Source organism: Leptinotarsa decemlineata, unplaced genomic scaffold, assembly GCF_025532065.1.
Source record: "Leptinotarsa decemlineata unplaced genomic scaffold, Ldec_3_MD MMD2_tig00000010_RagTag_RagTag, whole genome shotgun sequence".
Classification (NCBI taxonomy): domain Eukaryota; kingdom Metazoa; phylum Arthropoda; class Insecta; order Coleoptera; family Chrysomelidae; genus Leptinotarsa; species Leptinotarsa decemlineata.
Window position 1 is genome coordinate 4655799 of NW_027412538.1, and position 22522 is coordinate 4678320.

Consider the following 22522-nt stretch of genomic DNA (forward strand, 5'->3'; position numbering starts at 1 on the left):
ACTTGTCAGTGGCATAGCAGAGCGATTTTACTTTCAGATATCGAAATATAAATGATGTTCGGAATTTCTTGAAACGACCGAAAAAAATAGTATTCGAACCAATTTCGCTGATTGAAGTGTTATTCAGAATCGGTAGAATATTTTCCAAATGGTCAAAGGCTATAATGACACTTCTTTTGGAAACTCTAAACTGACTATCTCACAGTTTATAGTACGTTGAAGAAAAATTACTTCTCTAGGTGGGTATCGACAATGAAAAGAAAAAATATCAAATTTGTAGAATTTGTCTCCTTCTCGATTCAGCAAATAATCAATATTCAATTCATTCCAAATTACCTGTTAGTAATCACACGTTGAAAAGTAAGACCTCGTTAATCCTTAGCTCTTACAAGTTTCGACTTTTGTGAGTTGTCGTTTGTAGGGAAGCGACAGCTGGTTAACAGAAAATAGATTTTTAAACAGATTTCCATAGAATAGTGATCATCCAGAAAAATCATCAGAAAATCAATTTGCTCTGAAATTGAGTATGACGATAATATCTACTAGCAGTGAAGATGAAAATTTGAGGGATTCCAAAAAGAGCATGTACTAAAGTATCCCATCAGTAGTTGCCATGTATCGCCATGTATCGATACTACTGTATCATCTGCAAAGCTCAAAGTAGATCCTTCAGAGTCATTTTTAGTAGGCTGTCTATATAGATAGTGAAGAGAAGAGGGCCCAAGGTCGTACCTTGGGGAATTCCGTAGGTGATTTTCCTTGGAGTACTTACTGCACCATCAATATCGACTACTTGTTTTCGGTTTGAGATACGATTTTGATAGATCATGCGGCTTACCCTGCATGCCAATTTTTTCCAGTTTCTCAAGAAGCATTTTATGAGAAACAGTATCAAAGGCTTTGGAAAGGTCAATGAAAATGCGAAGTGACGGTTTGGAAATGTCGAGTAATTTGTAGATATGAGTCGTCAGTTCCAATATTGCATCTTCTTTAGATTTTTCTTCTCTGAATCCATACTGTTGATGGGACAGAGTATTATGTTTTCTCATGAAGCTTCTTCAAACATTTTTGGTATGTGTGATATCAGAGAAATAGGTATATAACCACTCTTGCAAAGTGGTTTGATAACACCCGTTTTCGAAATGTTTGGAAAGAGTCCGTTTTCGAAGCAACTATTGATTATGTGGGTGAGAAAAACTGTTATAAAATCTGCTATATGCTTCAATATTTCTGCAATAAAACCGTCGTGTCCTGGACTTTTTTTCAGTTTTAGTTTTTGGATTATTTGTAAAACTTCTTCGGTGTAGGATATAAGTACATATTTTCATTTAATTCAACTGTTTTCAACAGGTTTTGCGATTTTGTCAGCAAGTTTTTGCCTTATTTCACAGTGATGTTTATTGAACTCATTAGAAATTACCTGTTTATTTTTCGTTATATCACCATCATTCAATACAATCCCAATACAAAAATTACCCACAGATAGATGATAAAACACAATGAAAAATAATGTTTCGAAAATAAAAATATAGTTACACATACACTTTGAGCTCCCTATTTCCTGAAAGATAGACATAGATATCTGTTACTTGAAAGGAACATTCAATAATTCCAAATATTCCTTCCGAATGAGTTTTCGGGGGTGACTCAAACGCTAAAGAAAAATCTCTCATTTTTATACCAGAACTATTCATAACATAAAAATTGTCTAGACGAAAATACTGAACAAACTATGACCTCTGCAGATCTTCCATGAAAGAAATCTTTTCGAAGAACTTTGTGAATAATTGTCCATTCTTTCAAATACGGAAAAAATCAGATATTCATTTTTTAATGATATGAACACCACAATAATTGCAACGGTCTTATACGAATGTAAATTTTAGCAGATTTGTGCCGTAACAGAATGGACGTAAAATAAATGTTTTCGAAAATAGTCAATTTCTTGTTCGAACCCCACTGAATGTATTCCATTTACGTTGACAGTCATGGCCTGGCCAACTTCGTTCCCAAAGTAATACGGACCGATGATGCCGTCAGCCCGAAATCCACACCAAAAAGTGACTTTTTCGGAATGCATTGGGCGCTCTTAGATCTCATGTGTATTGGTATCATTCCAAGTTCGACAAGTCAGTTTTTCCAAGTACCCATTTATCCAGAAATGGACCTTATCACTGAGTATAGATTTTGATGAAATTTAGGGTCAGTTGCCAACTGTTACAGAGCCCATTCAAAGAACAGTTGAATTTTGTATGGGTGCAAGCCCAAGTCACGACGCAAGTTTCGATCTCCAGAAAGCCGCGCCGATTTCGTATGAGCGACGTGAAATCGGATGCTTCGGATTCTCCTGCACACGCTCATAGACAGCTGCGATGTGTCCGTCGACGTATGGGTGTTGATCAATGCTCAACTACAGATCCATCATCTTACTCAGTATAGAGAAGTATTAGAGAAGGGTATTTGCAAAAGAATCAATAGTTTTCTTATAAAATACAATGAACTGAATCTAAACCAAAACGGATTTAGGGAAAACTACTCAACCGAAACGGCAACAACTTCTTTTGTACAACTGAATAATAACAAGATGGATGAAAACGAGTTTATTCTCGGACTGTTTTTTGACCTCTCGCGTGCTTTCGATAGCCTCAATTTTGATTTTATATTGTCAAAATTATCAGCATTAGGATTACGAGGTAATATACTTGGATTCAGTCATTCCTACAAGGGCGAAGACTCATTGTGAGGGTGAATGATGAAATTTCAGACGAATACCTGGTTAATTCGGGAATACCTCAAAGAAGTGTGCTCGGTCTCCTGATTTTTCTATCGTTGATCAATGATCTACCTGACTACATAATAGTCTAGTTCACATGTACTGCTTTTTTCTGTATTTTTCAGCCCTGTCCAGAAATTACGACCAAGGTGTCATTCGATTCGTATTTTTGCCTGGAAAGTTTAAGGAAAGGTCCGAAAACGTTCCGATAAAAATTACAAAAGTTACAAACAATTAAGTGAAAAAAAATGGGGCTTTAGTTTTTTCTTAATATCTCGGAAAATTTTCAAAATTTTTGGAAATTTGAAAAAAGATTAGAAAAGATCAATGAATTTGCGTAATAAGAGTCCTGACTCCCGAAACTGTTTCTCGATTATTTATAATTTTTACGAAGCTCTGAAAATAGAGCCAAAAGCGGGTAATCTGGCTTCCGCGCGCCTTTCGTCACTCTGACATAAAAACAAAATAAATTATTTAAACATATTAAATGTAAATATTGAGGAATGAAAAAAATCATGTAATGTTGGGGTACATCAATGAACAATGATCCGCAGTCAAAAAATGTTTATCTCAATTTTAACGTTAATTATAAATCTGTTAATCAATAACTTTTCCTGAATTAAAAGTTAATATAAAAATCCCTATAATTATTAAACTAAAACCCTGGCATTTTTTTCCTTTGGTGAAGTTATCCTTAATAGGTAAAAAAATAGATTACTGTTGTCAAAATAAAAAAATGGTTATTTTCTATTTTTTATTAACAATTGAAAATTATAATTTTATAAAAAATACATAACAAAAATTTTTTTTTATTGTTTTAATGTTTCATGATTAAAAACTGAATAATAATATATTTTTTCAATGTTTCACAGCTATTTATTAATAATAGCTGTAAAAAATTCAACGGTACTTTTTTATGCAAATTCATTGATCTTTTCGAATCTTTTTTCACTTAATTGTTTATAACTTTTGTGATTTTTATCGGAGCGTTTTCGGACCTTTCCTTAAACTTTCTAGGCAAAAATACGAATCGAATGACACCTTGGTCGTAATTTTTGGACAGGGCTGAAAAATGTCACCAAAAAGAGCTAAATCGAGTACATGTGAACCAGACTATGAGTTACGGCGAAGTCTTCATGTATGCAGATGACATATCTATCATATACGATATTTAAAACCGAAAAGGTCTTTCACGAAATTGATGAATGGAGTCACAAAAATCGCCTAATGATGAACCAATCAAAGACAACACTACTAAGATTCCACAGACCCTGTGTAGATCCCATAATCGCCCAAAATATCACATTCAGACAATATAGTTTCCTATTCAATGCCAAATGCAATTTTATAGGCACATTTCTAGATGAAACTCTAAGCTGAGACGAATACATTGACAGCATTTGCTCTGAACTGAATAAACAATACTTTGCCATAAATAACCTGAAAAGCTGCCTGAACGAAGAAGGACCAGTCGCAGTCTACTATTCCCTCGTCTACTCGACCATTAGTTATAACATCTTAGTCTATGGGCTAACAACTTCCAGTAACAGAGTTTTTCTGGCACAAAAAAGAATAATCCGTGCTATGTTCAGACAAGACTATCATAAGTCCTGCCGAGAAGTATTCAGAACAAAGCAATTTTTAACTTTCACATGTATTTATTTCTATAAACTATTAACATATGTTAACAAGAATAAAAATAACTTTGAGCTTCATAGCGATATTCATGGCTACCAAACATAACAAAAAACTCGATTCAGATTGCAGAAGGTGAAATACTCTTGTTATAAATAATCACCAGATTACGCTGGTATGCAGTACTTCAACATTTTAACAAACGATTTGAAAACTATAACAAGCCTGGCCAGATTCAAACATTAAGTCGTTTTTGATCACGAATACATTTTATAACATTCAGGAATTTTCCTCTCTCTGCAATATCAACTGAGATGAGCTGATGAACTCTTTTCATTCTGTCAAAATTCATGCACTGTAAATATTTACCATTTATTATAATGCTAACCTGCACTTCTCTGTTGTTCTATATGACATATTATCACTGTTTCAATGTTATTTTCCAATTGTATTTTTAAGTTTATGACCTGTCAACCCGATGTAAATTGGTGATTTTATGATCAATAAAAATTTCTGTCTGTCTGATCGATCGTTGACTGAACTGAATTCAGCAACAGCAAAGCTGCATACATGAGGACAATACCCCAAAGAAGGTCTTATCTAAGCTTTATAAAGCATAAATAGTGGCTGAGGTGTGTACAGTTTTTTGGTTCGGAACAGTGTTCCAAGCTTGTGAGAAGCAGTCCTTTGCAATTCCAGTGACATAATTGTGCCAAAACATATCGGTGTCCGATTCAACCTCCAACAAACTTATCGAAGCAGAGAGCGGAATTGTTTGACCTGACATTATTATATTCGATTCGAAGAAAACTGATGCTTCGGTTTTTGTGGCACTGAATTGGAACTTGTTACTCTCACCCCAATTCGAAATCACTTCTAGATCCTCATTGTGATACGCAACCCCCTGCTGCCAGTGGAGGTGTGCCTTCGTAGCCGATGTCCTGGAATCTAACTGGAATGACGAGACAAGTGTGCTGTTGTCAGCAAAGCAATAAATTGGATTCTTGATTTTTTCAAATAAATCGTTGATATACAATAAAAAGAGAGATGGAGATAATATGAATCCCTGAAGATCACCAGCGTTGATGGTGAATGTATTCAAGAGATATCCATCGACGGCCACTTGCTGGAACATTCTTTCAGGAAGCTGAAGAGCCATACACAAAAATGATCCTACAAGCCATAGCATCGAAGTTTGGCAAACCCTCATGCCACTCATGGTCATAGACTTTAGAAATATCAAGCGCAACAGCTTCCGACTCTCCATGTTTCTTGACTGTGTTATTCAAAATATGGGTGACATACGATAGAATGTCGCCTGCTGACCTTTGTTCACAAAAGTCATATTGATGTTCGTTCAAGATGTTGAAGCCTTCCAAATATTTGAGGATATGGTGATATACGACTTTCTCCATGAATTTTGATATCACTGATAGCAAAGCGACTGGTCCATAGTTATTTGGAATATTATTTGCCACTTTTGGGAATAAGCTGAACGCGAGCAAACTTCCAACATGAAGGAAAAACTCCTTCATCATAAGACAGGTTGAAAAGTCTGCAAATAATTTCTTCCGTAGGACGATTATGGCTCCGTTAAATGAGCGAAGCGCGCAACGTTGCCCAAACAGAACACCCTTTTTGATGAAACAATTTCATTATTCGCATATGTTTTTGAATGATGTATCCGTCCATGGTGATTTGGCAAAACAGACTGAATAAATGACAACTAATTTGACAGATGTAGCTTCAAACAAGCCGTTGTCAATTGTCAAAGTTCGGAAGCCCTTGTTGGAAGATCCTCTATAAAGATGGAAAATACTGACGAAAAATAAGATTGTTATGAAACTAACGGGAATTTTCAATGAACTCTATTTGTGTCAATCACGAATCATCAAATGCAAATGTTGTACCGTTTCTGTTGATAAGATGGAAGAAAACATTATATTGGATAACTTCGAGAACACTGGTCATAACGATGAGCTAATATAATTTTCTTCTCCATTGATTCCCGGGAAAACCGACGATTCAATATTGAAAAAAATATATTATTACAATATGTTGAAGTCAGAAAATTATCGATGTGGAATTTGAATTTTCAAATAGATAGATTTATGACAGATGTATTTATAACGTTGCTAGAAAACCAATCAATAGGAAATCAAATATCTGTCATTTTTTTTTAATTGAATAATTTTATTAAAACAACGATAAAAATAAAATAAAAACAACAATAAAAATTAATTGGCGCTCCGGGGCGACTTCATTGATTCCAGTGGCGCATTTGCTTTTTCAGCTGCAGGAAAACCCGGAAAAACCTGCAGCACCACATCATCTGAAGATCTTGATCTAACAATGTCCTCTCTCTTATAAAACAGAATGTAGGGTGTCTCCAGAGGCTCCAATAAATTCAATGCATCGCCAGAACACTTCGTGACACGACTATCGTCAAACTTAAACCAGTTTAAAATAGTTTGGCGCATGTTTGACAATACAGTCGATCATCACCTGTTAAAAATTCCATTTTCAGATGATTCAACAATAAGATTTGCACGGACTGGTTATTAGTCGTATTAGGAAAAGCTAGATGAAGTTCCAGAAATTCACATAAGTTTTCAGTACTTCCTGAACATTTACCACAAAGTAAGGATTTTTCCAGCAGAAGATTTACGAAAACAAGACGAGATGGGTTGTACAGAATCATTCAGTCCAGAGCGGTCAGGAGTATTGATTTTGCTATTGTTTTGCTCACGAAGAGTATTCAACAAGAACCCCAAGAATTCGAAACAATCCTCTTGTTGTCCTAACGAGTATCTAGTGGACTTCAAAGACTCCAGGAAATCGGTTGGAGGGAAAGATGATACCTTTTTACGGACCTGCAGCTGCATGAACAGTTGTTTGAGTTTGATGAATAAGTAGGAAACATTCCCGTTCTCGTTCATCATTAAAACTTCGTTCTTGAAATTCTCCATCATGAACAACACTTGTAAAATGCTATTCATGTAGCAAGTGTTTCCTAAATTATCCAATTCAAAATTCTGTGATTTTATTCAAAAATTGCGAACTCAGTGGTCAGTAGTTATTTTGAATAATGTCTAATTCCGAGTTTTCTCTGACTCCACCGAAGTTAGTAGAAGTAGCGAAAGTAGCGTCACAAAAATTATTGCCAGCTAAATCGCGGAAAATTCATAAAACCGCATATTCAAGATTCATGGAATGGAAAATGAAACAGACCTGCAGTTCTTTCTCGAAGACGGTGTTATTGGCTTATTTTTCGGAACTGGCACAACAACAAAAGCCATCAACAGTGTGGTCGAATTATTCACCGATTAAAAGTATGTTACAATCCAATAATAATGTAGACATTTCAAAATATTTCAAACTAATTACATTTCTGAAACAAAATGGGAAAGGTTACACGCCCAAGAAAGCTGCGATATTCACGAGTACACATATTAGTGACTTTTTAAATAATGCTCCCGATGAAGTTTATTTAACGGCCAAGGTTGTTGTATTTGGGATTGCAGGAGCTTGTCGAATTTGTGGAATCAGCCAGGTAACATTAGATGATATTGAAGATTCAGGAACGTTATTAATTGTGAAACTCAAGCAAACAAAGAATGATGTAAACAGGAGATTTGTAGTTACTGAAGAAAAATATAATTTCAACAGAAGAAAATTCGACTTTTGTACCGAATAGTTCAAGGAACATGCAATGCACATTAATTTCACTTTTGATAAAAAGGAAATGTAACTTTGGTATAAAAAAATATTCTAAAATTAAATTTCTACCTGTGACTGGATTAACTATAAATCGGTTCAATTTGTGAGGTTGCAGTCAATAGTTGGGCTGTTACGAAGAAAACTCTTTGTTATATGTCAAGCTTTCGGTATATTTCACACCTTTGTCAGGACAACTACAATAATGAGATTATATATCTTATAAAAAATATATAAATATGGAGAACTCACTAACGTAAGAATAGAATATAAAATGGTTCAAAAACAGATAGAAAAAACATGAAATGATGACAGTTGTTCAAAATTTGACTGACAATGTCAGGTGGGAAAATTCTGAATAATACTCTACTTAATACTTTCTTTATCATATTCAAGTAGGTATGTATAAATTTCGCTGAGACTATCAATATCAGTTCTTTCATTCATTGAATGTTCTGCGTTATTGATATGTATCATTTCCAAAAATATTCTTTTAGTTGTATCGATTTCTCTATCTAAAGTATTTGGGTTTTCAAAATTCATTTCATGGTCCTCCTAATTAACATGTTCTGTTAATGCACAAAAATTAAGATTTCATCTACAGTCGCTCTTATGGAAAGTGATGCGACTACTTGGAGGTCTAGATGTTTGTCCTATATATGTTTTAGAACAATCCATACCAGAAATTTTGTATACTAAATTGAATTTCTGTTTATTTGAAAAAAGTAATTTCATACACAGCGACATTTTGTTACCTTTGATCAGAGATAAAATGTCAAACTTTTTCCCGTCACAGAAAAAAACAATTATAAGCCCATTGATGAAAGTTCATGACTGATAATAACGTGAAATATAAACGAAAACTGAAAAACTTTTGACCTACCTGCAGGCACAATGTGGAACAAACAAGGACTCGCCTGTCGGCCGACGCTGTTTGACGCCCAGCAGGCTAGCGATTCAATGTCGTCCGATCCGGGAGTGAAGTGTAATATTGACACATTGCCCTGGTTCTCCATTTTAGCTCCGTGGACGGGCAGGACTCCCCTACTGGTGTTGTAGGTCCAGGAAAACCGCGTCACGTCTGGAATCGAGTCAACGTGACATTGTACCACTAGGGTTTCAAACGGGAGAGCACCTACTCGCACAACTTCGTAGCCCTTTTTGCACCTGGGGGCGTCTGAAATATATGATGGACTATTATTGGAAATCGAGTTTGGGAAAAACGCATTCTTGGTGGATAAAAGACCGGGGAGTTATTCAGTGTTTTATTGAATTGTTTAGGTATTACTTGACAATATTCTTGACAAGTAATACCTTTGGAGTGAATTTAAATGTAAGGTATGATCATTGAAAACGAACAATTTCATAGTAATTAAGAGTGTTAATTTATAATTATAATAATAATAATATGTAAGCAAAAGTCAGGCACTTATCAAAGTGGGCTGACGTCGGAAACTGAGGGGTTCATCATGACTTTCCAGGATGGTGTCTTCAACACCTCAGTCTACCGCATCGACATAACGCGGCCCTTAGAGTACTATATTACCATCTACGGCACTCTTACGGTATTGACGAGACACCGATGTTTCCCTACGTTCCGGGGTATATGGAATCCGTTGTGGGGAACGAGAAATGCCAAATTTATTGGAACTATTTTCCCCCACCCTCAAGCACATAAAAGCTAATGAGCCTGATGTAGTCCTTCTCGACCACCAGACCAAAACGATATTTGTCGTGGAGTTTTCAGCTCCTGGCGAGACTAATATCGTCCGAAAAGAGGAGGATAAACGAATAAAATATCGAGATTTTCCCTTCAAACTCCGCAGACTCTATCCAGACCACTCTGTCAAGATGGTTGTTCTGATCATTGGAGTCCTTGATGGAATGATGTCCTCTCTACTCTCGAATCTTGAAATTATACTGGTCTGCCGCACTGAGGCAGAAATCTTAGCCGGACAGATGCAGAAGGCTGTCATTCTTGGATCACAGCGCTTGCTCAAGGCACATGATTCTCGACCCAATGATCACTTACCCCACCGTGTGGGGAGTGGTCGTGAGTTGATAATGCTGACGCGCCCCCCCGAATATATCTGGGCTTCAGGGGATAGGGCCAGACCAGCGCATACTTTGGTATTAAAAAAAACTGTTTATTTACCTGAAGTAAGAACATACAGAACATACAAAAAAAATATTGAGGTGAATGTCCGGAATGTCAGCAAAGCTGTTTCTAAACTCTACCTTCGAAAAAAAATATTTGAATTTGAAATGAATAAAAGAAAATTACAATACAGTACACACATCTTTTGTGTAAACGTATAAGCCACGGTCAGCATAAGGAAAGTGAACTACTCAAATAAATGCTCTTTGAGTTTTTTTTTGAGTTTTTTAACGTGTAGGATTTGAATTCACTGGGCAGGAGATTGTGGAATTTAGCTGCTTTGTATGAGAAACTGCGAGTAAAAACGGAAGACCTGTTTTCAGGATGACCAGCACCGACCTGTTTTTAGTGAAAAAGCTGTTGATATTTGAGAATGAATTCAATTTTTCTTTGAAATAATATGGCATTCCGATCTTCAAGACTTTGTTGGTGTTTGTGAGAAGGTGCAGTGTCCTGAGTTTCTCTAGTTGCAGCGAACCTGATTCCTTCATGACCGGTGATATGCGCTCGTATTTTCGAATGACAAAAGAAAAATGAAATAAATATAAATTTGAGTGGTATACAATTGTTTTTTTTTCAAATATTTACCGGACTATCAAGAACTTTCTGAATATTCGGAATATTTTCAAAGTATACATCTTCAAAACTGTTTGATTTTCAATACATATACTTTTTGTGAAAATATTCATATTTTGCTCAAATTAATTATGTGGAAACATTGACTGTCTTTGGGAGGAAGTAATGATCCAGTTTGTTCGGCTGTAATGACAACACATTTATTATTCACATTTTCTGAAAAAGGATCATGAAATCACGAATTCATCAGATAATACTTGATATGATTAAAGACGATTATAATAACAACAGTTTCAAGAAAAAAGGTAAAAAATAGATAGTTCCTACATTCAATAGCATGCTTCAGAGACTATTGAATATTCCACTGCCTGAGAATAATTTGTTTGATGAAAAAATCGCGGTCAATAACGGTTATAAGGTAGATTTTATTTATTTTTTATTTTTATTCATTAACGGGTAACACCCAATTAGGTTTAAGATATTATAGACTCCATTCTTTCTAAAAAACTACAATAGAAAGTCACAGACCTGGTCTACGCAAATTCAAGATGCGATAATGTCAGTTATAGGACATTGTCATATTTGGATAAATCAACTGAAGAAAGATAAATCTTTCTGAAGAAAGAATGCGTAAACATAACTTACTAAACGAATAATAGTCTGAGTAAATTTACTAAAAACAATAGAGATAAAACTTCGGTATTGGATAGATCAGGAGTATATAAACGAACTTGTGGCTCTTGCCCAAAACTGTATATTGGCCAAACAGAAAAACATTTTATCAAAGAGCTGAAGACCATATAAGTGGTTTTGAAAATAGAAAGACCAATTCCACATTTGCAAACGACCTTTCAGCAGAATGATCTGAATTCAATCATGAATACGACGTGTTACAATTAGAAGAGAAGAGTTTGAAAGTCAATATTTTTTGAAATGTGGAAACTGGGACAGGTAAAAAATCAAGTACTTGAAATGTAGATACTTCAAATTAGGTATATTAAACATTGAATATGTGAAGCACAGTTAGTGAAGACACGTCCGAAGAAGCCATAGTATGGCGAAACATCTAGTGTATTTTTTGTAAAATTGATAAGTGAAAATCTTACAATACGTTAGATAGTGCTGTTGGAAAAGTGATTTTTTCATGAATTGGATGCTCAACATAGTTAAAAAATATACACGACATACCTCTCCTCTAAACCCACCAAGAAAACAAGACGAAAAACTTTTCATATTGGAATGACTATGTCCAGAACCTTCCATGCAACACAATGCCTTTACTTAACCTTTTGTTCTTGTCATTTTATCACACAGAAATGTATCCTACGTTCAACAATCAATAACTATTGTCGCTAAACTACTGTGAATATTAGTCTGATCATAAGCTTATTTCAATAATCATTATGCTTTAATTGATCATGTGGCAATATTGACTATCTTTGTAAGGAATGCAAGAAAGTAATGATCCAGTTTGTTGTGCTATAACGACATCAGATGTATTATTCACATGAGCTAAAAAGGATCATGAAAGATCCTTTTATCATTATCAGGCTATTAGTTCCCCATCAAACAATCATTTACAGAAATATATAATCTGATGAAAAGCATGCATGCTGTTTTATACATCAAAGTCTATTTGCGTCTCCGAAATGTACTACTTCACATTCAACACAAGATGGTGGTTGATAAGGCCGACACAATCAAGCAAACATCGGTAATTAACCAAACAGCAACGGTATGTAATTGTTTTGATGCGTGTTAGGTGGTCGAGATATCAAAATCGTGAGCACTTTCAGGGGAGATATGATTTTGTGAGTAGAATATTGAGTTTGAATAATTCATACAGAGAAAACACGATTATGTATTAGATTTGAAGAAATTTGTAATTCAGACATATGATATGATGATACCGCCATAGTATTCGAATCTGAAAACTGGGACGATATGAAAACCATTATGCAGAATGATTTGAAGCTTATCAAAAACTGGTTCGATTATAAGTTATTAACGATCAATTTTGAAAAAACATTTTATAAGCCTTTCTCATGTTATGAAAACACCAACCCTTCATTCAGTAACCTCATACGATAAAAAAAAAACATCTCAGAATGATTTATCACGCATTGGTTGAATCAAGGTTGACATATAGGATAATAGGGTGGGGAAGTGCACTCAAAGAGCACATTAAAAAGTTGGAAATTCTGCAAAAAACATTTCTGAAAATATTACTAAACAAACCCTCTCGATATTCATCTGATTTGATATACTCCGAATCTAGAATCTTTGACATCCGCCAGCATTATTTCTTTGTTGTATCTTGCTTTCAATTCAAACAAAAATCTAATCTCAAAAGACTAGAACATTGCTACGAAACAAGAAAGAAGTCCAATTATTTCAGGACACCGCTAGCTTTAAAATCTATAGGACAGCGATGCTTTTCGTACTTGGTGCAAAAATTTTTCAATTTCATTCCTGTCGAAATAAAAGAAACTCATTCTTATAGAGGATTCAAGAAAAAATTGAGAAAATTTTTGATTGATTCAAACAGACTCACTATTCATGAACTTGTGGAGGTTTGTATTACTGTATAGGAAGTGTTATCATAAGTTTATTATTGCCCTCATTTGTAATATACGTATGTGTATATATGTGTATATGTATGTATGTATATGTATGTATGTGTACATATATATTATCTTTTTTGTTTACTAATGTTGGAAAAATTGAATATTAAGTTACTTGTTTGATCTGCAATTTTTAGTATTGTATGAAGTAACCACTATATCAGTAGCATATTAAACACGCTTATTTACTATAAAATTCAAATTTGAAGTTGGGAATATATTCTCATTGGCTTCATGCACTATTAATCGATACTATTTACCATAGGCTAGACGCACACCACAGACAGTCTTCGACTTTGTGGTTTTTTCAGTTCATTTGTTATCATTTGTTATCTAATTAGTGCTTCATATAATGTTATAATTTGAATCATATAGTTCATACTAGTAAGAATATACATGTGAGAACAAATACATTATTATTATATTATTTCAATATTAAATTCTACAAAAAGGATTTGAAGCTTTATATCTTCTATTAATTATCTGCGAGCGCTTTCGATAGTTGGTAGTACTGTACTGCTAACTGCAGTTTGAGGAGTGCCAGAAGATGACCTTTTTGTAGAATTTAATATTGAAATACTCAAAATGAAGGAAAATTAGTTGCATCAATCAAAAAAATATTATATTATTATATCATATAAGTATCAGTATTAGTATCATATATGATGAGCATCCAATACGGAAGGGTTAATAAATAATTTGATGAAAGATTAGTTTATATTCATTATTAGTTAATATCCATGATTATTCTCAATAAATGATTTTTTGAGTTAATTTTGTCAAAGCTTCTTCTGAAATTTTTTTTATGGATTCAACAGCAAAATCTATTCGCTGTACCTTTTAATACCTTGTTTCTACTCAGTCATAGTATCTACAAATTCTGTATCGAATCTGAGCTGGGTTTTAACCATACAATGATGTTGTGGAGATGAGTATGACATACTAGTATAAATATACCAATTTCCTACACATGCTGATTCTGTGGAAGAAAATGTCAGCATGGGTATTCAGTTCCTACGAAGCAAACCAAAACAACTAGCCACCAAAGCTCTTATACCGCAACTCTAATTTCTACGTTCACTTGAAGGACATGCTTTGTAGCGAATAGCGGCCCATTGAGGCCAATTGAACCTATTTAGGCCAACTGAGGTCTATTTGGCACTTCTTCAGCCACCCATTCTGTTCACCGATGACAATTTACACCAACAGGGTTACTCAAGAAGTAACGTCATTTCATGATCTTCTCTCATCGCCGGGGTTGTTCGTTGAAGCCCTTCTGGTACCCCTCTTCGTCGTCGACGAACACACCCTTCTGGTCATTGACGATCTACAAGAACTAACGAAGATGCACAAGAATTAACGTTATTACATAGTTCTCGGGGTTACATTTGAGCCTTTTTGGCAACTCTTCACGTTCCTACGTCACCCCTACAGCTAAGGGTTGAGAAAACCCGATGAACTGTATCTAGAACCGCTGTTAGAAAACTACTTTTATTACTAAGAATTTGGGAATGACACTCATCAAATTCAGAACAAGTACTGTTTCTTAACTCCAGAACTGCAATACCAATCATAATAATAACCTCAAAAATACATAATTGAGTATATTGGAAATTATAAACAATATTCATCTCTCACAAAAGCACTATCTCCTATCATCAGAAATATACAGATCACAGTGTACTTTATCTCCTGAAGACGCGAACTTGGTTGATGAAACGCGCCTCGAAGAGGTTCCAATTTTACCTTCTATCCTTCCGTCAATCTACAATGTAGTAAAATTGGGGGGTGAGATAAATTTAATTGTAGTGAGAATGATACATTACTAATATCTCCTGAAAAGTTTTTGAACTGCTAGAGGTAGCCAAAAATACTCGGAATTGCTGATTGAAGAAATTAAAAAAAATTTAAAATACCAATTGATAGCGAAGAATATGTGAATACATATAGGGCTTCCCCTCTCTCTTATTTTCATTATTTACAAAACAGAAGATTTCAGGGAAACAAATACATCACCGTTCATGAAATTTATTAGCTCCTATCCATCGTTTTTATATAAAAACATATCGAGTCTGAAACATCATTTGTAAGATACCATCAAGTGAAATATCGGAGAACTTCCGATTATTCCAGATGCACAAGTCAAAATGGCGACAATCAATTTTCTTTTTTTAAGGACAAAACACAAGCGCTACAGGAAAATCGTTGGGTCTCTCCCAGATCGGTGTCTCTGCGAAAGTAGCGATTCACATTGGATTCAAATCGCTGGAGATAGAATCCATTTGGAATAAAGTTCTCAGAAAATTTATCCCACATAAACGAAGTTCTCTAAATTGAAGAGTTTTTGAACAATGAAGTTCGAGGTGTACTGAGTTGAACTTTGAAACAATGAACAGCCTCAGTCTCTTGCGTATTTTTGATTAGTATTTGCTGTAAGTGATGTTCGCGTCTCCAATCAGGTAGATAGTTCTTTTCTGTATGGAATCCAGTAGTTTCAGCGTGTGTTTGGGGGCAGAGCTCCATATATGAGAACAATACTACAAAATAGGTCTGATCTGAGCTTCGGAAACATTTATCATTATAAAGAAAACTGATGCGTGGGTTTTTGTGGCGTTGAATTGAACTTGGTAAATTTCTCCCCAATTCGACGTTACTTCTAGACCCTCAATAAAATATTTAACCTCCTGCTGGCGATTAAGATGTGCAGCCGATCTCCTGGAATCCAAATGTGATGACGAGACAAGTGTGCTGTCGTCAGCAAAGCAATCTATTGGATTCTTGTTTTTTTTTCATTGAGTTGATATACAATAAAAAGAGGGTTAGAGACAATATGGCTCCCTGGGGAACACCAACGTTGATGATAAAAGTATTCGAAAGATATCCATCGACGCTCACTTGCAGGAAACAATTTTTCAGGAAGCTGAAGAGCCATACACAAAGATAGGAAGCGCTGAATTAAAACCTTATATTTGAAATATTCGAAGGCCGTTGTACAGAAGCAAGATTTGATAAAAACTGCAGAAGTAATAGAAAACTAATAACTTATACAACTCAGCAGAGAAACATCCAAGATAATTCACGTTTCTGACAAGAAAATTCGAAGTTCAAATGGCGCCTTCCCCAATTAAATGAGTATTTCTGTAATCAATAATTAAATATTCCCTTCAAAAATGACAATAATCATCTGCAGGTGATTGATTGAATCCCTATTTCCTAACATAATAATCCATTCTCCTCCCAAATACATACCGCAATATCAACATGAAGCAGAAATAACTCAAACAATGCGAATAAGTTTTCCTTCCAAACACACTTATAGCAGCAAACCTCTGGCAGAATTGTGTGCATATCTCGTTTTCGTCTGACGTGTCCCCAGTATTTTCTGGTTTCATAAATAAGTAGGATTTATTGTGACATGCACTTCGTGACTTCACTACTCGTCTTCCCCTAGCTGCAGATGATAGCACCCTGTCATACACCCAGTTTTCTCCAATTTATCATTTTTTACGGTTATGTGTGATAGTAAGAGCATATCTGGCACAGGAGTCCTTGGGCGTAATGATATAAAAAATAACCGGAGGTATATTTTGATTAAATTAGTTGAGTATGGCAGTCATGGCTTTTGTCATTCTCCTGAGGCCAAGTTGGCCATCTCAATTTAATTCATCGAGAGACGCATTCATGAACTGCGACCTGAGGAACATACAAAAAATTGCATATACAGTGTGATTCATTCTTTTAAGAGCGCCAGAAAAATATTTCAAAGAAATATAGACCAGTTGCTTTGCTGTCAGTGATATCTAAAATCATGTTAAAAGTCGTGAACCATCATATCTTCAAATATTCAACAGGCGACCTTCTAACGTACATCAACCATATTGAAGATGACGCATGTAGAATCAAGAGCTGTTGCTCTTGGTATTTCTACAACAACTATTACAGCAAGTGTTCAAAGTGAGGACCTCCAACAGTAATACAAGCTTCTGTTCTTCTCATCAAAGAATTCCGCACCCGTGGAAAAATGCCCGGAGTGTTTCTTATCGTTTCGCAGCAAGCTATGATGCGATTCCTCGACATTTCCTCGTTTTCAATGGGGCTAGCATAAACTAGTGATTTCAGATGTCCCCATCCTATCCATCGTTGGGGATATACTACGTCTAAAAAATTTCTTGCTATCACACTGAAATGAGCAGGAGCTCTATCTAGCATAAATCAAGAATGATTTCGGAGACCATCATAAGTTGGGGAAGCTCGTGTTCCAAAAAATGTAGGTAAGCATCTCCATTCAAACGTAAGGGGAGAAAATAGAGCCCAATTGAATAATCCCCATTTATGCCTACCCATACATTAAAAGAAAATCTGTCTTGGAAATGAGTTTGTGTTATCATATGTGGGTTATCTTCCGCCCAGATGTGGTTGTTATGGAAGTTCATGATACCATTTCTTGAAAAATTAGCTTCATCTCCGAAGAGGATTTTTGATAAAATTCACGGATGTTGATCGACTTTTCATCGAAGCCATTGAGAAAATTCAATACGTGGTTGGAAATCACGTAGCGTGATTTCCAACCACGCTACGTGGTTGTCTCTGGATGTTCACTAATTTCTTCGAGAACCGCCTCCTCCAATTCTACAGTTCTTTCAGTCCGTGGCCGTCTTACTTCAGAATTTGTTCGAAAGCTTCCAGATACGGAAAGTCACTGGAAAAGATTCGCAAATGTCGCTGCACAAGGAGTCACATGTTGGAGATGCCTTTCCTGATAGATACGTCTGGCCTCGCTTAAATTTCTGTCAGCCATGTCGTATGCAAAACCCATTTCAGCGTTCGTAAAGTCGGGCATGGTATCAAAAAATCACTTCATAAACTCCGAGCTGTGAATTTGTCAATTAAAAGTTAAAAATATGAAAGCGAACTTCAATTTTTTAAATAAACTTTTATAGCCTACTCGATTTAGTTAACTTAATTTGAAATCAAATTTGGCTATAAATTAGTATGCGTTGTTGAAAAATTGTACCTTTTTTACTTGGAAAAGGTGTGGAATTTGATTTTTCCATGAAAATTACCAATAGTTTTGTGTCAAAAAAGTTAGGGCAATTTGAAATGAATAATGACAGCGTATGCACCGCCCTCTAGATGTTACATGAAAATTAATATGAAATTATGATTTCCCACGTCAAAAAAACCCTGGGTACCGAATTTTGTGCAAATAACTTATTTTTTGCACGAGTTAATTTCAAAAAGTGAACAAAAAAATTCAATTTCAACATCCCGTATCTCCGAAACGAAGCATTTTCGGACACAAGTTTTTGTTTTTCTTAAAATTGTCTCAGAAATACGTCACTTGAATATTTTAACGTACATGTTACACCCTGTATAGCGTTTGAAGGCCGAAGTTGCCGAAATATGGTACCATCTGAAGAAAATGAAAGTGCTGCTCCATCAAGACAATGCCGTTTCATAAATCCATGAAAACGATGGCAAAATTGCATGAAATAGACTTTTTATTGGTCTAGCGTATACCGTAATTGCCAGATTTTGCTCCCAGCGACTACTGGCTGTTCGCAGACCTCGAAAAATTCTCATCGAATGAAGAGGTTATTGCTGAAACTGAGGCCTTTTTTGAGGCAAAAGATATATCGTTCTACAAAAGTGGTATTGGAAATCTTAGAGCGGCTCCTGTGTCTCTTGATGGAGTTTACTTCAATGAATGAAGCCAATTTTGAACATAAAAATCGCGTTTTTTTTTCTCAGAACTGGGACTTTCCACTCCAGGATTTATTAATTTGAAAATATATTAATAATCTTCAGTCCATTGAAAATACAATCCTTCGACACAATACAGAATAGAACAGCTCATATTCATTCAATTAAACTTTTGCAAGTAGTGCATATACTTCCTGATGCAATCAATTCACTTCGTGTTGAAGTTTCCTGAGTTAACCGTGCCAGAGGGCATCGCACCATATCGAATTGTGTCTGAGTACTGGAGCTCACTTGGCTGTCGTGTTTATTAGGGGTTATTATGGGTCGCCCTGGCACGTCGGAGGCAGTCTATACAGTTAATAGTAACTCAATGACGCTGATAATTGGTTTATAATTGACGGATAACAGTGGAAAATCGATGTATTGTGCATTAATGCAGGTACCTAAGTGGCTTATAGCAAACCAATAACCTTCGATTTGTTGATGAGTTATTACTCTAGGTGTATATAAGTGGAATCTATGAATTATATGATGACAGTTAATTGAATCAAATTGACATGTTTTGACAAATTTCACGATCTATCGTCGACCCGAAACATACATTCATCCTTGCAATCCTTCCATTTTCTGTTATCAAAATTCACTTTTTATTCTGTTATTACTCTATACACTCTTACTCTGAGTCATTTTCAACGATATTTTTTTGGAATATTACTGGAGTTTTCCCAACACAAAACCGTTATTTCATCACATCGATCACCAAGTGATATTTTTCAAGAGGAAGATCAAACTAATCATACTTACAAAGCTTACCCTATTTATACCATAGATATCTGTTCCATCCTGAGTATCTTAAATTAATTTTACGAAACGAACTGGTTTAAGTTTGACGATAGTCGTGGCGATGTATTTTTTTTTGTACCTTGGGAGCTGTCTGACTTGTCCATTTAGTTCAAGTCTCCAGAAAACACTGCAGCGTCTTGGGCTTATTGCGTTTATTCTCTCATCTTCTCATGGCACCCATTCAATCAGTCTCGTTCCCTGTACTAGTTTGTACAGGTTTCGTGTTGGATGTTCGTCATATTCTTCTGGGCGTAATTTTGTACGTACATGTATTGCCTGCCTCCTGTGATTCAGTGTCTCACATTCGCATAAGATGTGTAAAGCTGTTTCTATCCCTTCGTTGCATATTCTGCAGCTGATATCTCCGTTGTACAGCCCCATTTTATTCAGGTGTCCACTAAGCGGACAATGACCGGTTAGTAACCCTGTGATTATTCTGAGTCGATCCCTACTATATTGAAGAAGTTCTTCGGTTCTTTTCTCGGACGGTTCCCTAATGAAGGTTCTACTGTGTTCGTTGTCAGGTACTTTTGTCCAGTACTCTGTGTGCTTCTTATTGGTCTATGTCCTAATCTGGTTTCGTATCAATGATTTTGGTACCCACAAAGCTGGTTCAGGACCTATATATGAAGTTGATGATCCCCGTCTATCGCATTCATCAGCTTCATCATTACCTGTGATTCCTGAATGCCCTGGCACCCAGTGATGTTTGTTCCTGTTTGCAAGTTTATTCGGTTCTTCATGGCATTCCCAGACCAGTTTTGATGTTACCTTCGGTTTTGTCAGAGCCCCTAGTCCGCTTTTGCTGTCTGTAAAAATATTGATCCGCTCATTTCTTTAAAGTCTCAATTCAATAAGCCTTGCAGACTGCAGGATAGCATACACTTCCCTGGAAGACGGATGTGTATAGTCCTAGCGGATAGCTGTAGTTTAGATTTCTATCCGCTTGGTATATTCCAGCTCCCGTTCCATGTTTGGTCTTTGATCCATCTGTATACCAGGTATTTTTTCCAAACATGTTTTCGGGATAACTAATGGTCTTCAATATGTGCTCCTCCACTTGTTCCGAAATTTTTGTTCGGTCCGACCTTTTGTAGTTCGGTGAGTTTTCCAGTCTGAATTGGCCCATCCTGGCCTCCCCCATTATCACAAAGTGTGAATGAGGTGGGTTCAGGAGTGTCTCCAATGCAGCTCTTGGGGTAGTTCTCATAGCTCCCGTCATTCTCAAACATGCAAGTCTTTGAACATTGCCTGGTTTGTTGATAGCGGTCGTCTGCTTCATCTTTGGCCACCAGACCAGAGATGCGTATGTTATCATGGGTTAAACCACCATCGTGTATAGCCAATATACCATGTCTGGTTTTAGCCTCCATATTTTTCCATAGGTGCGTCTGGCGAGCATCAGTGCTACCTACGCTTCCTTCTTTATCCTGTCCAAGTGTTGGTTCCAGGTCAGTTTGGAATCCAGGAATACTCCCAGATATTTAACCTCTCCCGACACTTGTATGTCTTCACCTTGAAGATTTAGAGTTCCGAGACCCTCCGTTTTAGTCCTTTTGGTGAATGCTACTATGGTCGATTTGGATGGGCTTATTTTGAGCCCTTCTTATTTTGTCCATCTTGTTATAATGTTCAGGGCCTGCTGCATGCATCCCTTCACTACATTATTGTATTTACCCTGAACTAAGATGACTAAGTCTTCTGCATAGCCCAGTGCTCCATACCCATTATGATCCAAGAGACATAGTAGCCATGACTGTTTCCCCCATAATGGTTGTATATACCAATCTTCCCCTAATCATGCAGTCTATCCACTCTTGTCGATCCCTCTTCTCCTCGACGCCTGGATGATTGATTCTAACGACATATTATCTAATGCGCCTTCAATGTCCAAGAAATCAGCTAAAAGTACTTCCTTGTTTTTGTAAGTATATTCTACTTTTCCTGTTACCCGAAATGGAACCGTTTCTGTTGACATACCTGACCTGTATGCATATTGGTCTCGATGTAATGGTCTAATAGCCAGTGATACGTCCCTGATATGCCTGTCAAGTAGTTTTTCTAGCGGTTTCAACGCAAATGACATGAGACTAACTGGTCTCAAAACCTTCGTCGAGTCCTGTCCGATTTTCCCAGGTTTCAGAATGAAGGTGGCCCTGATCAGTCTCCAAGTTTTTGGTATACGTCCCAGTGCTAAGCTTGTCCTGAGAATCATATACAATTTTTTGAAAAGTACTTCCGATCCCTTTTGAAGCATTACTGGGTATATGCCATCAGGTCCCGGCGACTTATAGGGATGAAATGAATTCACAGCCCATTTAATTTTCTTCATATCTATCACCTTCTTTGTCATTCGCCAGTCCTCCCTGGATGCCCTTTTCGGGGTCTCCAGTTCTGAATTCGCCCAGGACTCCGGTGTTAGATTTGTAATTTCTGACCCGGGAAAGTGTACCCGGAAAAGCTCTCTGATAGTTTCTTCTCCAGTTTTTGTAT

At 36.1% G+C, this 22522-nt stretch overlaps 1 protein-coding gene across 2 annotated transcripts in view; it reads right to left on the minus strand.

The window, feature by feature from the left end:
- side (motor axon guidance molcule sidestep) overlaps positions 1-22522 on the minus strand; it is a 249718-nt gene that overhangs the window by 51817 nt on the left and 175379 nt on the right. For both annotated transcript variants that reach the window (XM_074171289.1, XM_074171290.1), the window contains one exon: positions 9009-9302. In XM_074171289.1, the coding sequence (XP_074027390.1) occupies positions 9009-9302 (294 nt within the window). The remainder of the gene's footprint in view (positions 1-9008; positions 9303-22522) is intronic.